Source organism: Mizuhopecten yessoensis, unplaced genomic scaffold, assembly GCF_002113885.1.
Source record: "Mizuhopecten yessoensis strain PY_sf001 unplaced genomic scaffold, ASM211388v2 scaffold716331, whole genome shotgun sequence".
NCBI lineage: Eukaryota > Metazoa > Mollusca > Bivalvia > Pectinida > Pectinidae > Mizuhopecten > Mizuhopecten yessoensis.
Window position 1 is genome coordinate 302,127 of NW_018480063.1, and position 22,053 is coordinate 324,179.

At 35.1% G+C, this 22,053-nt stretch overlaps 1 protein-coding gene across 1 annotated transcript; it reads right to left on the reverse strand.

The window, feature by feature from the left end:
* Positions 1–1,171: 1,171 nt before the first annotated feature.
* Positions 1,172–9,229, reverse strand: LOC110443209 (angiopoietin-related protein 1-like). The gene is made up of 4 exons (XM_021487266.1): positions 8,926–9,229; positions 5,033–5,569; positions 3,521–3,620; positions 1,172–2,977 (listed from the first exon to the last, which is right to left on the reverse strand). The coding sequence occupies exons 2-4, from the start codon at positions 5,330–5,332 to the stop codon at positions 2,304–2,306; spliced, it is 1,074 nt and encodes a 357-aa protein (XP_021342941.1). The 5' UTR covers positions 5,333–5,569; positions 8,926–9,229; the 3' UTR covers positions 1,172–2,303.
* Between the last annotated feature and the right edge of the window lie 12,824 nt (positions 9,230–22,053).

Here is a 22,053-nt window from a genome sequence, read left to right on the forward strand (position 1 = left end):
CAACACGAGACACAATTCTTAGCGTATTATTACAAACACAGACTGGAGAATATGAGCAAACATGGCAGCTGCTGAAATATCGTGGGGCGTTGTGAGACTTGACAATGCAATTGTAAATGTGTAAACAAAAATCGAGAAAATATTTAGAAAATACTTTTATTACAACAGAAAAAAAGAGACAAAGATCTGCAATATCGTACAAAAAGCACATCGGTGGAAATATACGATGAAAACAATTTTAACACTCATACAATTTATCAGAAATATCGTCTTAGTTACACTGCGCTTATCTTACCATGACAGATTCAAACGATCGCGATCTTCCCAATTATCCCTTGGATTCTCATCTAGCCGAGATGAAATTTTAACAACTTTCAACTTGGCAGGCAATGAGTTTGAACCTATTGAAACGAATGCAAGCTCATCCAAAATCGTACCATATCTGAATGTCATGTTTCTGTCTAGCCATTAAAACGAATCCTGACTCCGGTCATATAACAGGACCGTGGCAACATCACAAAAGAAACCACTAAGAGGCGCATTGTTACAATCAGCTGTTGTCCCACGCGTTGTCGCTAGATAACACACTTTAAACGCTATCACGCGTCTATGTGCCACGGTTTTCCCAATTTCTGGCGACATGTCAAATAACGAGACTGCTGTAGCATCTACCAACTGTTACTAGATTTCAATGCAATCAACAAATAAATTCACGCCTGGATTTTTCGCAAATTCGAATTTTTCTTACTGCACATTCAACTTCCAAATTTAACTCCCTCGTGGAGAGCAATGTCGGATTACGGTGTTGACTGTATTTATCCATGCGTGAAACTTGTTAGGGTAAAAATTAAAACAATGTTAAATCTAACGTTCAGCTCAGATTTCTACTGATAACTTAAATCATCCTATATAAATATCATACGCAAGTGTATTAATATCAAATTGTGAAATAAAATTAAATGGTTGTTTAATTTTCAAAGTACTACTGTGTTTGCCAATCAGCACGCGATAACACGCTGTTCCAGGTATTGAAAACAATTGTGTGAACTATCGTTAAGGCGGGAATTTCAAATTTTAAATATAACTTGTAAATTCAAAATAAAAACATAAAAGACAGAGAAAACGTAAATATACGTATTGAAGTGTTTTTGTATGGCATTTTTGATCTAGCTAGCGCCCATTATGTTTTTTGCTTGCCATATAAAAACGGTTCAATGTTTAAATGAAACATGATCTCGTTGGATATTTTAGGGGTCTACCTTACAAAGAGTTGTGTAGGCACTCTTACCATATTTCTTGTTTTCCCTCAAATGGTTCGGAACGTTTTAGGCCTAGATTTTTCTTCTGCTGATCTTGAATACCACTGGTGAGTCTTACATGATTGCTGGAGGTATGAATCAATGTACGAAGTGGCCATATGATGCAGGCAATGTTTGGTTTTACATCGACTTATTATATTTGAAAAAAGGGTTATTTAAGTCACTGTGTGGTTGACTACTGTTTGACAATCAGTCCCCGAGGTTGTCTGGTGTCACTTTCCAGCGAAATTAATTCAGGCGCGTTTTACATGATATACTACTTAAAAGGATGTAAATGAGCGTCCTTACTTTGTATCTGATGATCAGTATACAAGAACAAAAGTATAATGTCCAGTGAACCACTAACTGGTTTATACAACAAGAAACGACTGTAAATAGTATACAATGACGCCAATCAATACAATGTCTACTTAACAACGAACTTGCTTTGATAAACTTTGATAAACAATAAACAAACTAATGAGTAGCGATCCATTTTCTATTTATCTTAGATGTGTAAGTATCCAGACTAGGTTCAAAAAAACTCAGAGTGACGTGTAAGTATCCAGCCTAGATTATACAACCCACAGTGATGTGTAAGTATCCATGACTATGTTCATACAATTCAGAGTGACGTGTAAGTATCCAGCCTAGGTTATACAACCCAGAGTGATGTGTAAGTATCCAGACTAGGTTTATACAACTCAGAGTGACGTGTAAGTATCCAGCCTAGGTTATACAACCGAGAGTGATGTGTAAGTATCCAGACTAGGTTTATACAACTCAGAGTGACGTGTAAATATCCAGACTAGGTTTATACAAATCAGAGTAAGTATCCAGGCTTACAAAGTCAACAAGCTGATTCATGGCGAGTTATATCTCATAAACAATGACTTCAACTTCTAGTCTATCGAACAATCGAACTGCCGATTTACGTGTAAAAAGGCAACAATATGATGTCTAGCAAGCAACTTCTAGCAGCATTTGGTATACGGAATAGGTGGACTAATGTCTAGAAAGCCACATACTTGTTCCCCATGCTGACCAGCCATTAAGACCGTCTTCCCAAAAAAACTCATCGTCAACATTCAGTCTAACATTTATTCCTCCAGGCCAAAGTCGACCATTGGGGTTACATCGCGAGCAGCTCGCAAACCACCATCCTGTGCCATGTTTCTGTGCGCAATTACCAGGGAAAATATCGTTATCTCGATCAAACGTGCTGAAGTTTGCTCCGTTGCTAGATAACATACTGTTTCCAAACACAATTGACAATAGATAGGGATATGCGGTTGTGTATGACATAGAATAATTATCTTCTTCGCTCTTAACCACAAAATAGTTAAGTCGATATTGACCAAATGATGTATAGTGATATTCTGCTAGTTGTACGATGAGATGGTAATCTTTACTATTGGTGAGATAATAAGCGTTCTCATTACCAAGCCAGAAATTTCTTTTCCAATCATCGGTCTCGCTTATATCGCCAAAACCATTCTTGTATGCTTCCCAATTCTGAACAAATAATGTCTCATTTCCGCCATAATGACGAATTTGTAGATAAGTCCGTTTGTCAAACGCCATTCGGCACACAGCTTTAAATGGTTTTGGAGACAGCCTTGGGTGGATTAGAAACGTTCCGAACTCCCCTGGATAGTACGGTACGCCCTCCGTGCAATCTGCAGGATAAACAAAAACCTTTAAAACACCATATATTACATAAATGTAGCAAAGGGCTCTGGTATCACGAAAGCTTAAAAGTTTTCATTACTTGAATATTCAGGAATATTAACGTTTGTCTCAAATTTTCGTAATTAGTTTTGATACAGGAAAGATGGTGACATTGACTTCGAACATGCCCGCTAAGCTATTCATATGTTCAGTATCGGAAAGCTGAAAGCGTTTAAACCTTTTTAGCATTCCTTTACATATAATCAGTTTGTAATAATAAAACGAAAATGACCAACGCATAATAATTGTTTTGTCGGTAAGGGTTTGATACACATTGAGTTCTCTGTAGCTATACACTGTATATTTTAACCTTAAGGTAGCTAATGAGTGACATCAATTTTTTTTCTTATAACATTCAATTTTTTCTTTGAGTAAGATACAGCGATATCGTTATTGTTGAGGATAAAATATCCGTCGATCTACCGTCGTAAGCTATAGCTGTTTCAAAAGTTTGCTATTCACAACTATTGTTGGAAACTAATAATACTCACCCTCCATGATTCGCTCACAGAAATCCCCGATGTATCCCCCAAAGCACAAACACGTGTTCGTCGGCTTCATTATTCCACCATTCAAACAAACTGAAGCATTCTGGTAAAACAAAATATTAGTGTGTAAAATATAATTATGACTTGTTTAACACTACAGCGACAATGTCAGTCAAAGTAAATAACGTTTTAATTCTTAAAACAGTAACTCTTAAAACGTAATACACCTTCTTTAAATAATCTAATTATACTACAGTAACAATATTTAATCCGAGCAAACAAAGTTGTCAGTTGTATCATAGTTAAATAGTTTGACTGGTAATAAATATATTCTCTTTGGTGACATCATGCCTACCGCATAACAACTTATCTGAATACGGTATCAGTAGGCTATGAATTATAATTTCTCGATTTACACCAAGTAATTTACAGTTCTGTGATGTTTGTTTATACCAACTAGACTTTATCAAGTGAGTGCTGTGTGGAAATCGGATATCTTTGAAATCATTAGGTAAAAATCGCCCTTGATTGAGCATCCAAGGGCATTAAAACACAAAGACAAAATAAACACACAAGGATAACAGATGAACTGAAACTCAATTATGAACGGCAACACAGAGAACCGAAAATACATTCAAACCTACAAAACACTTGAATAGAAATCGGGTGGTTCGGGAAAAATAGTTCATCGAATGTTGCACCCGTCAAGGTAAAGACCAGAGAATAAGACGCCATGTCGTCAGGAGTACAGATTCATATGGTCCTGTTGGTATATGATTTGTTGGTCCTTGTATATTGATGATGTGGTACAATGTTTTTTATCAATTCACTTTGTTTCGATTTGTATAAAAGAAAATAAAGATGATATCATTTCCACAGTAAAAACTAATACAAGCCATAGCTAATTTAAATAAAAAGTTTCGAAAGCAACCTGCATAAACACAAGAGTCTGTCGTATAGCTGAATTCTAAAACGTATTGGCTTGTAGCTAATAAAAGATATATGTAATTCAGGTCAATTATAACAATATAACGAAAGCTTTGACATAGGGTGTCATGCTGTTGTATAAGTAATGTTACTGATAAATTGCTTTAAGGAAAGTGACCTTATCTAAATTACTATAAATTATGTCTAAATCATTTTAAAGTTTTCAAATATGTTTGAAACTAAACACCATCTTCTGATTTGTAGTATACCGGTATGGGCGACATTGGGTCTAATATTCTCTTATTAAAACTTCCTTACAAATGTTTGGCATGTTATGTGGAGGGAACAAAGTTCACAAAGAGATCTAAAGCACCGCCTTTTATACTACAACTCTAGTTGACACCTTTAATTTCACAATGATATTCGTGATATATAAGTAGAAATTATGCATTTTAATTACAGAAAGATAAATTATTAAATGTTTTTGTTCTAGTTTCAAGAAAATGGTTCATATGAAAGAAAAAAGGGACTTGCAAAATGTGTTCAACACAAAGAGAAAACAGTTTCAAAGATTCAACTATTACTTACTTTTTCCTGGAAGCGAACCAAGTAGATACCGTTTACGTTGTCTTGTCTGTTAGAGCACGAGTCATCAAGTGTTTTGTTACTCAACATACAAATGTCGAAACGGAGAAAGTTTAACGACTCACAGTCAGGATCAAATAAACACAAGGATGCGCATCCAAGAAGGCTGGATGCTGTCCTATTAGCGTAGACTAAGTCATAACTCAGAATCATTGTCCCACAGTCAACTCTCTGCGTAAAGTACTCCTGTATCACCAAAGCCTTGGACATCACCAATAGCATTACTATTCTATAAATAATCATTTTACTGACAACGATTGCGACTCTGACTAAAGCATAGTTGAGGGCACACTTCAATCCAATATCATAGCGTAGAAGAATGTTAGTCTAAACTTTAAACATGTCGAAAAAATATCCTAGAAAAAGAAAACACAGCTTGACATCAAGTTACGCGTTGCTTTTTGCTCATGAGTGATGCAGTCTGTCTTATTGTCGAAGCCTCAAAGGTGTTTTCCTTCAACAGCACGAGAGCGGATTTACCTTACAGATAAACAAGTATTGATTAACAGTCATTTTATTCTGAAAACATTCTGATTGGATGTTCCAAACGAAAGACTGCCCATGTTGTAAATATGTTTAAGAGTAGGGCGTGTATGTCGTCCGACCGCATCACATGCTTCGCTTTAGACCATTGGACTATAATTAAGGTAAGCCGTATTTCTGTGTACTTGACTTTTTTGTACTTTTCGCCAAACAAATCACACAGAATAAACAGCGTGGGTTTGTATTTTTTCATTGCTTATCGTGCTTTAAAGAACAAAGACTCTTCCTACGTTGCAATGCTGACAATGAATATTTTATAAAAAGAGGTATAACCTACACCTTATGACCTGAAATAAAGGTAGCCCTATCTACAATGAATAAGAAACGAAAAGTATTCATCAGTAAAGAGAGAGGCGGGTTGTCTGCTGTATAATTAAGTTGAAATGCGCTTTGTCTGTATGCAATCAATTACCATATACCATCCCATTCCTTGATTGTATTCGATTTTTCAATAATCTTGGATTAGATATTTAACTCCATTTACTGACGTGGACTTTGGCGCGTTTATTGAATGTCTGCTTTGATGACACGCGTACAAGACATACACTTAAGCCAGATTACAATCACCAGTAAATTCAATAGCAAGTACAGTCATCAAATCGTTCACTAGAGTTCTTCCGGCATTCCTGTTTTATTCGCGATTGATCTGAATCCACAAAATGATAAATAATGAGCGAAGAATCATGTACTATTGTAATATTATGAATCAATTTGCATAAAATCACGGAAGCTTCTTATGCATCAGCATCTGTGTGGCAATGATAAATAGTGACACTCATGCAATAGGGCAATGCATTTCTACCTGTTTTAACTATAGCCAAATATATTAAAATGTGTCAAGTTTCTGGTGGTGATCGATAGGTTTATACGTAGGAATACGTAAATAAGGTATATTTTCAAATTTCACATTTACTCATGGATATATCGTTTTAATCATCGTAAAATTATTATCGAATCTACACGAAATACGCACATGCTTGCGTGTTAGTAGACAAATTAGTGCAAGCGTATGATGGCACTATATAACATGCTCAAGTGTACACATTCAACAGTACTATATCCGATTACGTCCACTGATGATCAAAAAGCATAGGATGTTTCTGTTATTTTACGTATAAATATTGGTTTTACAATTGAAGAGTTGTCTCCCTTTTAACGTTATACGGAAGAACTGGACTCATCTGTTCTGCATGTCTTTCTAAATCTTTTGTCATCACCTATCGATGGTATGTATCACATTTCAAAGCCATATATCCACTTCTTATTAAATATACGACAAACTAGCAACTTATTCAAACAACTTGATATCTGCATAGCACACCTGGAAAATAAGCCGTATGTATAGTTAGCTTGTTTTTACCATGTATTTAAAGGGGGATGACGATCTACAACTTGTATTTCATAAAAGTTATATAAGATAATTATATCATATATATATATATATTTATTTATAAGATATCTTGCATAATTTATTTCTATAAGATTGCCCATATTAATTAATTCATACATCTGATAATATATTATATAGAATATCAAATCTGATAAAGAAATTTACAAAACAAAATAAGCAGAAAGATTTTAGGTTCGGTTGATTTAAACTGATCTCATTCAATTGATTTAAACTGGTCTCATTCAATTGATTTAAACCGGTCTCATTCAAATGATTTAAACTGGTCTCATTCAAACTTATGGGTTTAATCTTTTTCATTCAACCAATCGTATTTTGTATATATGAAGGTATTTGTAGACGTATATATATGATTATGTAACCGTTTAAAATGAATGATAACGACGACGTTCCGTTGTCAGGTACGCTGGCATCTCGTTCTTTATAAGATACACATTTATATCATATAATTTTCTATACGATATACCATATGTAATCAATGTGATTTCTTATGGATTTTATAACATATTTCATACAATATATCTAAAATATCGTAAAGAAACTTTATAGGGTATATCGTTAAAGGTATAATATATCTTATAAAAAATTAAGACATTATATATGTTTAAGGCATCTTAAACTTTTCTGGAATATCTTATAAGAAAGCTTAATATATAAAAATCAATACATAAATATGTAAGATATTGTATTTCATAAAATATAGAAAATAACGTATATAATATTATTAAATACAAGATTGACATAGCTCCTTGAATAAAGGTTAAATCGGCTTGCTATGCTTTTTATACTTAACACCATTTGATTTCAGTCTGAGTGTTGAACTGCATTTCTTTAAACACTGGCGTCTAGAATAATAATCTCGCATAGATTGTGGAGATGTCTAATACAGGTCAAGATTACAAGATTCACGAACATTTGCCATCTGTTACACAAAATTAGTGACAGTCATATATTGTATGTGCGCTATCTTTTTATTTGCCAAAGTGTAGAAGATAGGGTTCACTGAAGACTTGTCGAAGCCGTAAAAACTCTACATAGCTATGCTGTGGATTACCACCATACTAACGTTGATTCCCTGGACAGTCTGTCAATCACAAAACGGTTATGGCTTTGCACACTACGACAACACCGGTTCCTTGTCAGGCTCACACGATAGAATTTCAAAACTTGAAAATAGGTACGTAGATATCGAGAAACGGTGGAAAACTGATGAAATTCGTATGAATGACCTCGAAAAGCAACGACTATTGGACCACGGCCGAATTGCTCACCTAGAAAAGTATAACTACATCGACCGACAGCATATTTCTGATCTTAGCAAACACCTACTTAGAAATCAGCATCGTATTAATAACTTTGAGAAACAACTTCAAGCTGACAACAAGCGTATTGCTGACCTATAAAAAAAAGAGACAGGCGGACAACAAGCGTATTGCTTACCTAGAAAAAGAGAGGCAGGCGGACAACAAGCATATTGCTGACCTAGAAAAAGAGAGGCAGGCGGACAACAACCGTATTGCTGACCTTGATCAACAACTCCGTGTCTTCAATCACGTCAATCAAAGTGAATCAAAGACTAGTGGTAGAAAATTTGATGATGTTATCGACACTGATATAGAAGAACCTAACGCCAAACAGCAACAGCACGTAAAATGTGTGTCCAAAAACCAACGACGGAGGGATAACAGACAATTAACATTTCACTTGAAGACAAATGAAGACGTAATCGAGAACGGAAAGCGAGTTGCACCTGAAAATGATACTATTGCTTTCCACACATTCCTGACACATAGCTACGCTACGCCAAATAAGCTAATGGAGTTACATTTTGATAAATCATCACAAATACCGGAAGTGCATACGACGGTGACACAGGGACGTTTACCTGTCCGCAGGCAGGGTTGTACGTATTCCATTGGACAGTACATATTTCTGGTGGCTGGCTAAGTACCGAAGTCGTTCGAAATAGCATCCAGGTCGGTACAGCTTTCTCTGGAGTTACACCTACAGGGCAACATACTTCCGGTGGCGGTATGACAACTGTACAACTTAACGAGGGAGATCGAGTCTGGGTAAGACTTCCCGGAGAAACCCATGGCGCAGCTATTCTTCCCAGCGACACGCGTTTCACGGGATTTCTACTCAAATAAATCGAAATGAAACATATGCATTTGAATGAAAATAAAATACCTCAACATTTTCTATTTGTGTTTTTTCCCCCCAGGAAATTCCACTATAACGGTATCGTCTTGAGACGCAATAAATATCCTATCACATCTATGATGTAACGACCCTTTTCATTGGTTGGTGAACAGATATTAAGGAAACACAGGCATAATATTTTACAACAAACTATGCACGGGTTCTGCTGTTTCAAAAGTCTTTCCCGTATTGAAAAAAGAAAACAAATGAACCGTGTGTGACTTGTCTTGGACGAATGAGCGTTATCGTGTGAAGGTACACAACTGTGTGTACATATATAATCCACGTGGCATGCCATGACTACAGGATCAATGTCCTGAAATTTTGACGTCAGCTTTGACATCGGATTGTTAATAACATGTATATCCATATGCATTGCACACGCGAAAAAACCAGCATACGTTAGGTACATTAGTGATTTACATGTAGATCACGTTGCCTTATCAGCACTTTTATTTGGTAGAATAGATATAATCAAGGTTTTTTGAATATTATGGTTGACCATTTCACTGGACTTGAAAGTTGAAAAAATCGATTACTTTATCCTTTGTCAATTGTCATTATGTCCTCGTTAAATGCAACTAAGGTATGTAGGTGACCAAAATATAGGCTCTAAAGAAGAAAAAGAACAGGTGACATGATTGATAATCAGGGTATACTTGTATGTTGATACTGAGGAAAGGAAAACTAACTATTAAAAACTTGATATCACCATATTTGGTAGTGAGATGACTTATGTCATACTTAAGGAGCATATCTTGATAACAAACTGTCAAAATCCGAATCTGGTTTCCTCAAATAATAAAAAGAAATACGAATTTAAGATTCTACGGTGGTCCATTTAGGACATGCACAATATTATTTTTCTACATTAATTATCTCGAGCGCTCGACATAACTTCTCGATTGCTCGACATATCATCTCGAGCGCTCGAGATAATTAATAAAGAAAATAATATTGTACATGTCCTAAATGTACCACCAAAGGATCTCAAAACTTAAGTGTTTTCTAAAATAAACCCCTCTTGCAGTATGAATCAAACATACGAAATTCATCAGTCGTGTGTGCTATAGATTTGGTATCGTGAAAACAATAAAATTATCTTAAATAGATAAAAATGTATTTCCCATGGGAGAATTTATTCATGGAAGTTTATTTCTGACGTGTCTTCAAATAATATCAATTGCGTTTATATCATCTGTCGGTTATATAAGGGATTAAAAAACCTGAAGTTCTCAGGCCTCTGTGTGATAAAATATATAAATCATGTTTACTCGAGATACGATTGTAAAGTCCAATCGCATGCATATATATGTTATCCAATTCTTGCGACAAATCTACGGTAATCGTGCCGTATCTCCATACACGATCCATAGGCTTTGGTGGAGAGCAGGGTTTCTGTTTCGTCGGCGGACAACAGATAATGGGACAAATATCAACCGTCTGGAGAATTACAGTCGGAACTATCCCCATTGCCCTTAAAATACTGACAAAAACCAATAAACTACCGATTTATTCTCGCTGCAAATGACCACATGCTGGAGACAGCAGAGACTAGGGCTTGAGATGCGTTTTGATGGCCATGCACGCGTCGATATCTAACCCTTGAGAGTCGTACTCTTTCATTCCACCACAACCTATATCTGACCATACAATTAAGATTGGAATATGATAGTACATAATATGTCTATTAAGTATCAGGTATTTCAATGTTAAATGATGGATATTTTTTTTTATCAAAAAGCGAAACTGTTTGAAAAGTATTTTGCTTTTCGAAAGGAAATAATACTGGATAAGCATACGATAAATGAATAGATTAAAAAGTTAAATGACTCATAAACGATATTGTACACAATACTATGGCCGAGGTCTTAGAGATATTTTACGAGAAGACGTAGTTCGGACGACGGAATCGGAAATAACAAGTCCGAAACCACTGACACGACATTTCGTTGGGCGCGTTAATACTGCGTGACCGGATATGAAAACTCGTTAACTTACCCCCAACGTCATTTTCGATATAACGAGGTAATTAGCAAGCCACATTCTCGATCTTATAATACATTCATCAGACTAATACAAAGATGAAAAAAATCTTTCACAGGTTACCTCCCTTTGGTCATGGAATATTTCATTCAATGGTATATTTCAGTATAAACAATGTTATTCTACCAAACCCTCTCATCACATAACATCCTGCGTCATTGCAACTTATGTGCGAGGTATTGAAACCACGACATAGGTAATGATCCGTTATATATCAGCACGCTCATTTACCTTTGGTTTCAAGCATTAAGCAAACACCAGTGCTAGCTACTACGGTCGTAACCGACTCGATTATTCTTTTGAAATATATTTGACAACCAACTTTCTCCCATTATCAATCTTCAGCTCTGAAGCATTTGATATGCAGGTGCCTATATCATAGAGGCGATTGTATTGGTCAGCAAGGCTTTACTCTTTTTTGAGGTCATGGTTTATGACAAATATTTCCTGATTGGAAACCGGATTTCTCACTGTATCTTTGACTAAATTTTAAAGGTACAACCAACTCTGTGTGGCCCAAGTTATCTTTCTATTTCAAACATGTTTTTTTTTAGAGTTATTAATCCTGCCTTATCACCAGTAAAAAAAAAATCAGAATTAAACATGTGTATCAAAAAAGCAGAAGATAATACGATATTACCGTACTGTCAATAGAACCGAAATTCGAACTTAAAATCGATAAAATCATGGCAAAATATGGACAAAGGGATGCTTTACATGGAGACAGTTAAAAAAAAAAGTACAAGGATGCTAAGTCTTCTGCTTCATCGACGACACCCGCCATGTAAATCTCGGTCAAATCGAAGTATTGTCACGTCCTTACATAAACTTTCATATAACTCAAAGTAATAGTATATTTCTCTATGAGATTATGATGGCGATCATAACACTTGTCCTAGTCTTCATCAACCTGCATCTTTGCGAACCTTGTATTGTAAGTTTTGTCCGTCAGCAATTGACATCTATCATGGAAAACGTGACAGTCGGAGTAAGATCTTGAAGAAACGGGGATGTTATTATCAAGAACGTGAAAGATCACGATCGGTCTGCCGAAAGTCTTGCCACCGAACTCAACAAAGCAGTCTAGTTAAAATTAGATCTTCGCGTGGAAGCGACTTATAGTAAACAGGAGAGATGCGAAGATCTAATTTTAATTAGATTGTCAACAATTACTGTCAACCAGGAACTCAATCATTCTCACAATTTCATCTGCATTATATTTCATTTTGGCTTTTGTTGTGCTTTTTAATAAATGTTCTCCAAACTATTTTACAATCATATATTTATATTGCCGTTCACATTTCTTGGGATACACAGCTCTCCTAATAGAACTAAGGCGTGTGGTATTTTGTATTACACTGTAGGTGTGGTAAAGAGTTGAAAAGTGAAAAGATTTGTTGAAAGAAACACAAAACATAAAGAATAACTGAAGGTGAATAAAGAGCAATACACTATAGGTCGAACTCTGTCTTCACGGTAAAACCCACGGGTATTTCACAGACCTACACACTCACCCGTGGATGTATTTGCCCATACCTAAACTCAACATACATTTGTGCAGTGTTGCCAATACTCCACTTTATGTAAAGTATGATAAAATAGAACACCAGAGAACTTAAAGAAGGATTTATAGTGTGAACGGCTGCGTCTTTCTTTTATCTTTTTACCGTTGATAGATGATCCTTTGTAGGATCGCGTGGTAATGTATGGGGTTCACACCGACACAACTATTAAACTACCTTTTTTCACTTAATGCATATTCTAAAAATAAAATCAGTAACAAAACGCGTTCTCTGCTAATCACTCTGTTGTGTCTGTAGAACGTCAATAAAACGATATTGACGGAACAGCACTCCAACAATCATAGTCACTTGAAAGATTGATTTTAAGCTATTCACCATGTTATTCGGAGCCCACTGTAAACCGTAATATTGATGAATGTAAAAAAATACATTAAAACAAGTCCACAGGTTGTTGATTTTTTTAATGTATTATTCATAGCATTTTTCTTTGTTTCAGTGGATCGTGGTTTCATATTTTATAAATAAAAAAATAACAGCTGCATTCAATCGAATGGCCAAAACTATTAAAGTTGAAGATGTTTAAATGTTTGATTTTCATTTCTATCCCGTTTTATTTCTTTTTCTCTTTCATGCCAATGGCACTTTACCCTTTGTTAGCTTATTAACTTAGAATCATTGTCCCACAGTCAGCTCTCTGCGTAAAGTACTCCTGTATCACCAAAGCCTTGGATTTCACCAATAGCATTAATATCCTATAAATAATCATTTTACTGACAAGGATTGCGGCTCTGACTAAAGCATAGTAGAGGGCACACTTCGATCCAATATCATAGCGTAGAGGAATGTTAGTCTAAACTTTAAACATGTCGAAAATATATCCTAGAAAAGAATTAAGAAAGCACAGCTTGACATCAAGTTACGCGTTGCTATTTGCTCATGAGTGATGCAAGTTTGTCTTGTTGTCGAAGTTTTAAAAAGTGTTGTCCTTCAACAGCACAAAGGTTTGCTGTCATATTTTGAAGTTATTGTCTATAATGTCAAAACGTCACAACACTATGCCCAGATGAGAGCGGATTTTATTCAGATTTACAGAACTTTAAGGAACAAAGACTCTCCCTACGTTGCAATGCTGATAATGAAAATTTTATAAAAAAAACCACACCTGATGACCTGAAATAAAAGTAGTCCTATCTACAATGAATAAGAAACTAAAAGTACGCATAGATTACGAGAGAGGCGGGTTGTCTGCTGTATATTAAGTTGAAATGTGCCTTGTCTGTATGCAATCCACTACCATATACCATCCCATTTCTCGATTGTATTCGATTTTTCAATAATCTTTGATTGGATATTTATCTCCATTTTCTGACGTGGACGTTGGCGCGTGTATTGAATATCTGCTTTGATGACACGCGTACAAGACATACACTTAAGCCAAATCACAATCACCAGAAAGTTCAATAAAAGGTACAGTCATCAAATCGTTCACTAGAGTTCTTCTGGCATTCCTGTTTTATTCGCGATTGATCTTATTCCGCAAGTTGATAAATAATGAGCGAAGAATCATGTACTATTGTAATATTATGAATTAATTTGCATAAATGATATAGTCACGGAATCTTCTTATGCATCAGCATCTGTGTGGCAATAATAAATAGTGACACTCATGCAATAGGGCAATGCATTTCTACCTCTTTTAACTATAGTCAAACATATTACAATGTGTCAGGTTTCCGTCGCTGATTGATAGGTTTATACGTAGGAATACGTAGTTAAGGTATATTTTCAAATTTCACAATTACTCATGGATAATTATATGGATTTAATCATTGTAAAATTATTAACGAATCTGCACGAAATACGCACATGCTTTAGTGTTTGTAGGATATAAGTACAAGGGTATGATGACGCTGTATAACATGCTCAATTATACACATTCAACAGTAATATATGCGATTACGTACACGGATGCTAAAAGCATACGAATTTTCTGTTATTTCGTTCATATTTAATCAAGACAATCAAATTGTTTTGCAAAGTCTCTGTTTTACGTTTAATTATAATGCCAGATTATGTGCGCATTTATGTACTAAATTCCTTTTATTTAAACTGTATTTAACAGACAAAAGTTATTAAACTAAGAAAATAATATCCCAGCGTATACATATTGGTTTTACAATTGAAGAGTTGCCTCCCTTTTAACGTTATACGGAAGACCTGGACTCATCTTATACATCTTATGTCATCAAAGATGGTATGGAATATAGTTCAATGCTGTATACCTGAAATATCTGACAAACTAGCAACTTCTAGTTAAAACAATTTAATGTCTGCATTGCACACTTTATTAATATTTGTAAGATATCTTGCTCTTTTTTTTATTTACAAGATATCCCATATTGAATAATAGATACGTATGATGTATTATATAGGTTATCGGATTTGATAAAAAAAAAAAAGAAATATAACAGAAAGTACAGAGCAAAGGAATGTCGTTCGATTTCAGGCTCAGTTGATTTACACTGGTTTGATTCAAACTTTTTGATTTGATCTTAGTAAGCTTACCAATCATATCTTGCATAATTAAAGAATGTGTAGACATACAACCCTTTAAAATAATTGATACCGATGACGTTCCGTTGTCAGGGACGTTGGAATCTCGTGTTTTTTTAAGATATACTATATAATCTTCAATAGGATATACCATATATAGTATATGTGATTTCTTATAAATTGTATAAGATATTCTATACAATATATCTAAAATATCGTAAAGAAAATATATAAGGTATATCGTTAAAAGATGTAAGATATTTAATAAAGAAAATGATATATTTTATATCTTTTTGATGGTATCTTACAATTTATGTGATATATATCATCGTATAAGAAAGCTTACATATTATATCAGATATTCATATAAGTTCATATAAGATATATTACCAATACCTAAGATATAAAAGATTTTATATTTCATATAATATAGAAAGATAACTTATATAATATTATTAAATACAGAAGTGACAAAGCTAATTGAATAAAGGTTCAGTGATTGCTATGCTTATTTATGCTTAATTATCTTTTGGTAATACAAAACGAATTGAGTTTGATTATTATTTAAGTCTAAAAATGTTTAACTATATTGCTTTGGTCCATTGTGTCTACAATCTCACATAGATAGTGTGATTGTCTAGTGAAGGTCAGGATAAATGAGAATGTTGCCGTCTGGTACACATAATCAGTGACAGTAATGAAGGTGTGCTATCTTTTAAGTAGGCACTGTGTAAAAGACACGGTGTTCACAGAAGAGTTGTTGAAGACGCAACATCTCTACACAGCTATGCTGTGATTGCGACCACAGTAACGCTGATTTCCTGGATCGTCTGCCAATCCGAAAACGCTGATGGCGTTGCACACTACGGCGAAGCTGGTTCCTTGTCAAAAGCACAAGATAGAATTTCCGAACTTGAAAAGCGGTACATAGACCTAAGCAACCACCTTCTTAGTTATCAGTATCGTATCAATAGCCTTGAGAAACAAATTCAAGCGAACAACAGGCGTTTTGCTGACCATAAAAAAGGGAGGAAGGCGGACTTCAGACGTATTGCTGACCTTGAAATAGAAAGAGAGGCGGACAACATACGTATTGCTGACCTTGAAAAAGGGAGGGAGGCGGACTTCAGACGTATTGCTGACCTTGGAAAAGAGCGAGAGGCGGACAAAATACGTATTGCTGACCTTGAAAAAGGGAGGGAGGCGGACTGCAGACGTATTGCTGACCTTAAAAAAGAGAGAGAGGCGGACAACAATCGTATTGCTGACCTTGAAAAAGGGTGGGAGGCGGACTTCTGGCGTATTGCTGACCATAAAAGAGAGAGAGAGGCGGACAACATTCGTATTGCCGACCTTTATCAACAATTCTGTATCTTCAATACCATCAATCAAAGTGAAGCAAAGACTCGTGGGAGAAAATTTTACGATGTTACTGACACTGATTTTTTCAAGTCGACAGACGAACATAACGCCAAACAGCAACAGCACGTAGATTTTGTGTACAAAAACCAACGACGGAGGGATAACAGACAATTAACATTTCACTTGAAGACAAATGAAGACGTAATCGAGAACGGAAAGCGAGTTGCACCTGTAAATGATACTATTGCTTTCCACGCGTTCCTGACACATAGCTACGCTACGCCAAATAAGCTAATGGAGTTACATTTTGAAAGAATCATCACAAATACCGGAAGTGCATACGACGGGGACACAGGGACGTTTACCTGTCCGCAGGCAGGGTTGTACGTATTCCATTGGACAGTTCATATTTCTGGTGGCTGGCTAAGTACCGAAGTCGTTCGAAATAGCATCCAGGTCGGTACAGCTTTCTCTGGAGTTACACCTACAGGGCAACATACTTCCGGTGGCGGTATGACAGCTGTACAACTGAACGAGGGAGATCGAGTCTGGGTAAGACTTCCCGGAGAAAACCATGGCGCAGCTATTTTTCCCAGTGACACGCGTTTCACGGGATTTCTACTCAAATGAATCGAAATGAAAAATATGCATTTGAATGAAAATAAAATGCCTCAACATTTTCTATTTGTGTTTTCCCCCCCAGGAAATTCCACTATAACGGTATTGTCTTGAGAAGCAATAAATATCCTATCACATCTATGATGTAACGACCCTTTTCATTGGTTGGTGAACAGATATTAAGGAAACACAGGCACAATATTTTACAACAAACTATGCACGAGTTCTGCTGTTTCAAAAGTCTTTCCCGTATTGAAAAAAGAAAACAAATGAACCGTGTGTGACTTGTCTTGGACGAATGAGCGTTATCGTGTGAAGGTACACAATTGTGTGTACATATATAATCCACGTGGCATGCCATGACTACAGGATCAATGTCCTGAAGTTTTGACGTCAACTTTGACATCGGATTGTTAATAACATGTATATCCTTTTGCATTGCACACGCGAAAAAACCAGCATACGTTAGGTACATTAGTGATTTACATGTAGATCACGTTGCCTTATCAGCACTTTTATTTGGTAGAATAGATATAATCAAGATTTTTTGGAATATTATGGTTGAACATTTCACTGGACTTGAAAGTTGAAAAAATCGATTACTTTATCCTGTGTCAATTGTCATTATGTCCTCGTTAAATGCAACTAAGGTATGTAGGTGACCAAAATATAGGCTCTAAAGAAGAAAAAGAACAGGTGACATGATTGATAATCAGGGTATACTTGTATGTTGATACTGAGGAAAGGAAAACTAACTATTAAAAAATTGATATCACCATATTTGGTAGTGAGGTGACTTATGTCATACTTAAGGTAATAGGATTGTGTCACCATTTCTCAGTAGAATTTCTTCAAATTTTGTAGTTATATTGCTTTAAAGTAAAGAAAATTTTCTGCCACAAAAATCATATAGGTTGTCAGAATTTTAAGGATTTTATATGGAAATTTATGTAAAAAGGAGTGAATTTTGAAAAAAAAAATGAAAGACACAATATTTTTACAAAATAATGTCAATAAAAATGATACTGACATATATTAGTATTGCATTAATGTATATCAATTTAATAAATGCTGAAATTGTGTAAAATTAATTCTCTATACACGATATAAAAATTGACATTTTATAATAAAACCATATAGACATAGTAATTGCAGGTAAGAGTTATCGTTCTTGAAAAACTTCACAGTAGTGAAATAGGTAGCCTGGTTCCTGAAGTACAGAAAATAGACACATGTGACTCATTGATAAAAAAACCTGAATTAATGCCTGGATTGCCATGAAATACTTTAATATTGAGAGAACACACTGTTCTGTCAATAATAAACATACAATATTCATCAGTTTAATATTAAACATTAGAATTTGCGGAAATTGTGATACTGTCTCACTACATTGGATTTTCAACTAGGGATGTACTTCCTGTTTCTGTTTATCAATACACTCCAATGACCTTAAGGAGCATATCTTGATTACAAACTGTCAAAATCCAAACCTGGTTTCCTCAAATAATAAAAAGAAATACGAATTTAAGATTCTACGGTGGTCCATTTAGGACATGCACAATATTATTTTTCTACATTAATTATCTCGAGCGCTCGACATAATTTCTCGATTGCTCGACATATCATCTCGAGCGCTCGAGATAATTAATAAAGAAAATAATATTGTACATGTCCTAAATGTACCACCATAGGATCTCAAAACTTAAGTGTTTTCTAAAATAAACCCCTCTATCAGTACGAATCAAACCTACGAAATTCATCAGGCGTGTGTGCTATAGATTTGGTATTGTGAAAACAATAAAATTATCTTAAATAGTCAAAAATGTATTTCCCATGGGAGAATTTATTCATGAAAGCTTATTTCTGACGTGTCTTCAAATTATATCAATTGCGTTTATATCATCTGTCGGTTATATAAGGGATAAAAAACTGAAGTTCTCAGGCCTCTGTGTGATAAAATATATAAATCATGTTTACTCGAGATACGATTGTAAAGTCCAATCGCATGTTATCCAATTCTAACGACAAATCCACGGTAATCGTGCAGTATCTCCATACACGATCCAGAGGCTTTGGTGGATAGCAGGGTTTCTGTTTCGTCGGCGGACAACAGATAATGGGACAAATATCAACCGTCTGGAGAATTACAGTCGGAACTATCCCCATTGCCCTTAAAATACCGACAAAAACCAATAAACTACAAATTTATTCTCGCTGCAAATGACCACATGATGGAGACAGCAGAGACTTGGGCTTGAGATGCGTTTTGATGGCCATGCACGCGTCGATATCTAACCCTTGAGAGTCGTACTCTTTCATTCCTCCACAATCTAAATCTGACCATACAATTAAGATTGGAATATGATAGTACATAATATGTCTATTAAGTATCAGATATTTCAATGTTAAATGATGGATATTTTTATCAAAAAGCGAAACTGTTTGAAAAGTATTTTGCTTTTCGAAAGGGAATACTACTTGATAAGCATACGATAAATGAATAGATTAAAAGAACTAATCAGATAGTTATAAATTTATATATAGTTATCAATATTAAGACATACGTACACTATTAAACGTTTTTATTGATATCAGTGGCTAATTCGATTTCTGTTCCCCTATCATTCTAAAACACATAATATTGTTGTATTTTTTCTCAAAATGAAAAATAATATTTCTAGACGTATTATAATTGAACACAATTGCAATATAAATGTGGACGTCTTAGATTTGCAGTGTACGATGAGGCATCGGGAACACCTGTTTTTCACCTGAAAGGTATAATGGTATTGTCTATTCTACATTGGTAAGATAAAAAAAAAGTTAAATGACTCATAGACGATATTGCACACAATACTGTGGCCGAGGTCTTAGAGATGTTTTACGAGAAGACGTAGTTCGAACGACGGAATCGGAAATAACAAGTCCGAAACCACTGACACGACATTTCGTTGGGCGCGTTAATACAGCGTGACCGGATATGAAAACTCGTTAACTTACCCCCAACGTCATTTTCGATATAACGAGGTAATTAGCAAGCCACTCTCTCGATCTTATAATTCATTCTTAAGACTAATACAAAGATGAAAAAAAATCTTTCACAGGTTACCTCCCTTTGGTCAGGGAATATATTTCATGTGATTGGGATATCTTTTTGTATATGCAAGTGTATGCTATTCTACAAAACCCTCTCATCACATAACATCCCGCGTAATTGCAACTTATGTGCGAGGTATTGAAACCACGGCATTGGTATAACCAGTTATATATCATTACGCTCATTAACCATTGTTTTCAAGCATAAAGCAAACACCAGTGCTAGCTACTAAACGGTCGTAACCGACTCGATTATTCTTTTGAATTACATTAGACAACCCACTTTCTCCCATTATCAATCTCCAGTTCTGAAGCATTTGATATACAGGTGCCTATACAATAGAGGCGATTGTATTGGTCAGCAAGGCTTTACTTTTTTTTTTGACGTCATGGTTTATGAAAAATATTTCCTGATTGGAAGCCGGATTTCTCACTGTATCTTTAACTAAATTTTAAAGGTGCAATCAATTCTGTGTGGCCCACGTTATCTTTCTATTTCAAACATGCTTTTTTTTGTGGTTAGGTAATGAATAACCGAAGGTATGTTGTAGAAAAAGATATTAAAATGTTTGACAGATTTATGATCTCGTTTTGTTTCATAAATCGTATCATAGTCTTATTGCATAAAGGATGCACACATTTTAATCAATTTGACAATAGAGAATTAGGAACAGTTGCGGTATAATGTTCATTATTTCTCACATATTACCTGTGACGTTCACGGACACTTGGAGCTTGGGGGTAAGATTTGTCTGTGTGACATTTGTCCGTCAAGAAAGGTATTTTACGCCTTCTTCTAGGTGACAGAGGCTGAGTGTGCGATTCTTTATTGGCAGACCAGTGATCTTTCTTATTGCTTAAAGCTGAACTTGTGAAGGATAAGTAGATATATCAAAACAGCGGTGTCCTATAGTCTCACTCACATTGCAATGAAGGCAACACAAACACTTTATGTATCTTTTTTATTCAGATTGTATTGTTCATTTTCGTGGTGCTTTACTTTTTGACATGCATTATTCTAAAGTCCTGACATGTTTTGAAGCCATTTGATGTCTATGAAATAAAAATGTCGATGGCTTTCAACACTGTTTAAATTTCCATTGCCAAAAGAAAACGGCAGACGGGGTCTTTTCTTATACAAGATAAAATCGATACACGATTATTTTTGGCGAATTAAATGGAAAATCGTCTCGAACTCCTACGGAAAACGTGAAATTTTCCTGATATAATAATAAGAATAACATAGGAGGCCCCTCAATTCGTAATTGCTGATTCAATGTGTATCGAACTTGGAAAACCATGTGTGGTTTTACACAAAAATGTTAATCCGGCCTAATCACCGAAAATACCTTTTTTTCAGAATTATACATGTTTATCAAAAAAGCAGAAGAGAATACCGTAGTGTCAATAAATCCTGATTTCGAACTCAATATCGATAAAATCATGGCAAAATATGGACAAAGAAATTATTTACAATCGAAAAAATCATGGCAAAATATGGACAAAGGAACGATTAACAATCGATAAAATCATGGCGAAATATGGACAAAAGAATTATTTACAATCGATAAAATCATGGCAAAATATGGACAAAGGAATGATTTACAATC

What these genes read in the sequence shown, in the direction of transcription:
- LOC110443209 (XM_021487266.1), bottom strand. Translation starts at nt 5,332, where the DNA reads ATGATTATTTATAGAATAGTAATGCTATTGGTGATGTCCAAGGCTTTG. An exon ending in TGGTTCGCTTCCAGGAAAAA is followed by an intron (nt 3,621 to 5,032) that starts GTAAGTAATAGT and finishes TTGTTTTACCAG; the next exon opens with AATGCTTCAGTTTGTTTGAA. An exon ending in CTGTGAGCGAATCATGGAGG is followed by an intron (nt 2,978 to 3,520) that starts GTGAGTATTATT and finishes TTTATCCTGCAG; the next exon opens with ATTGCACGGAGGGCGTACCG.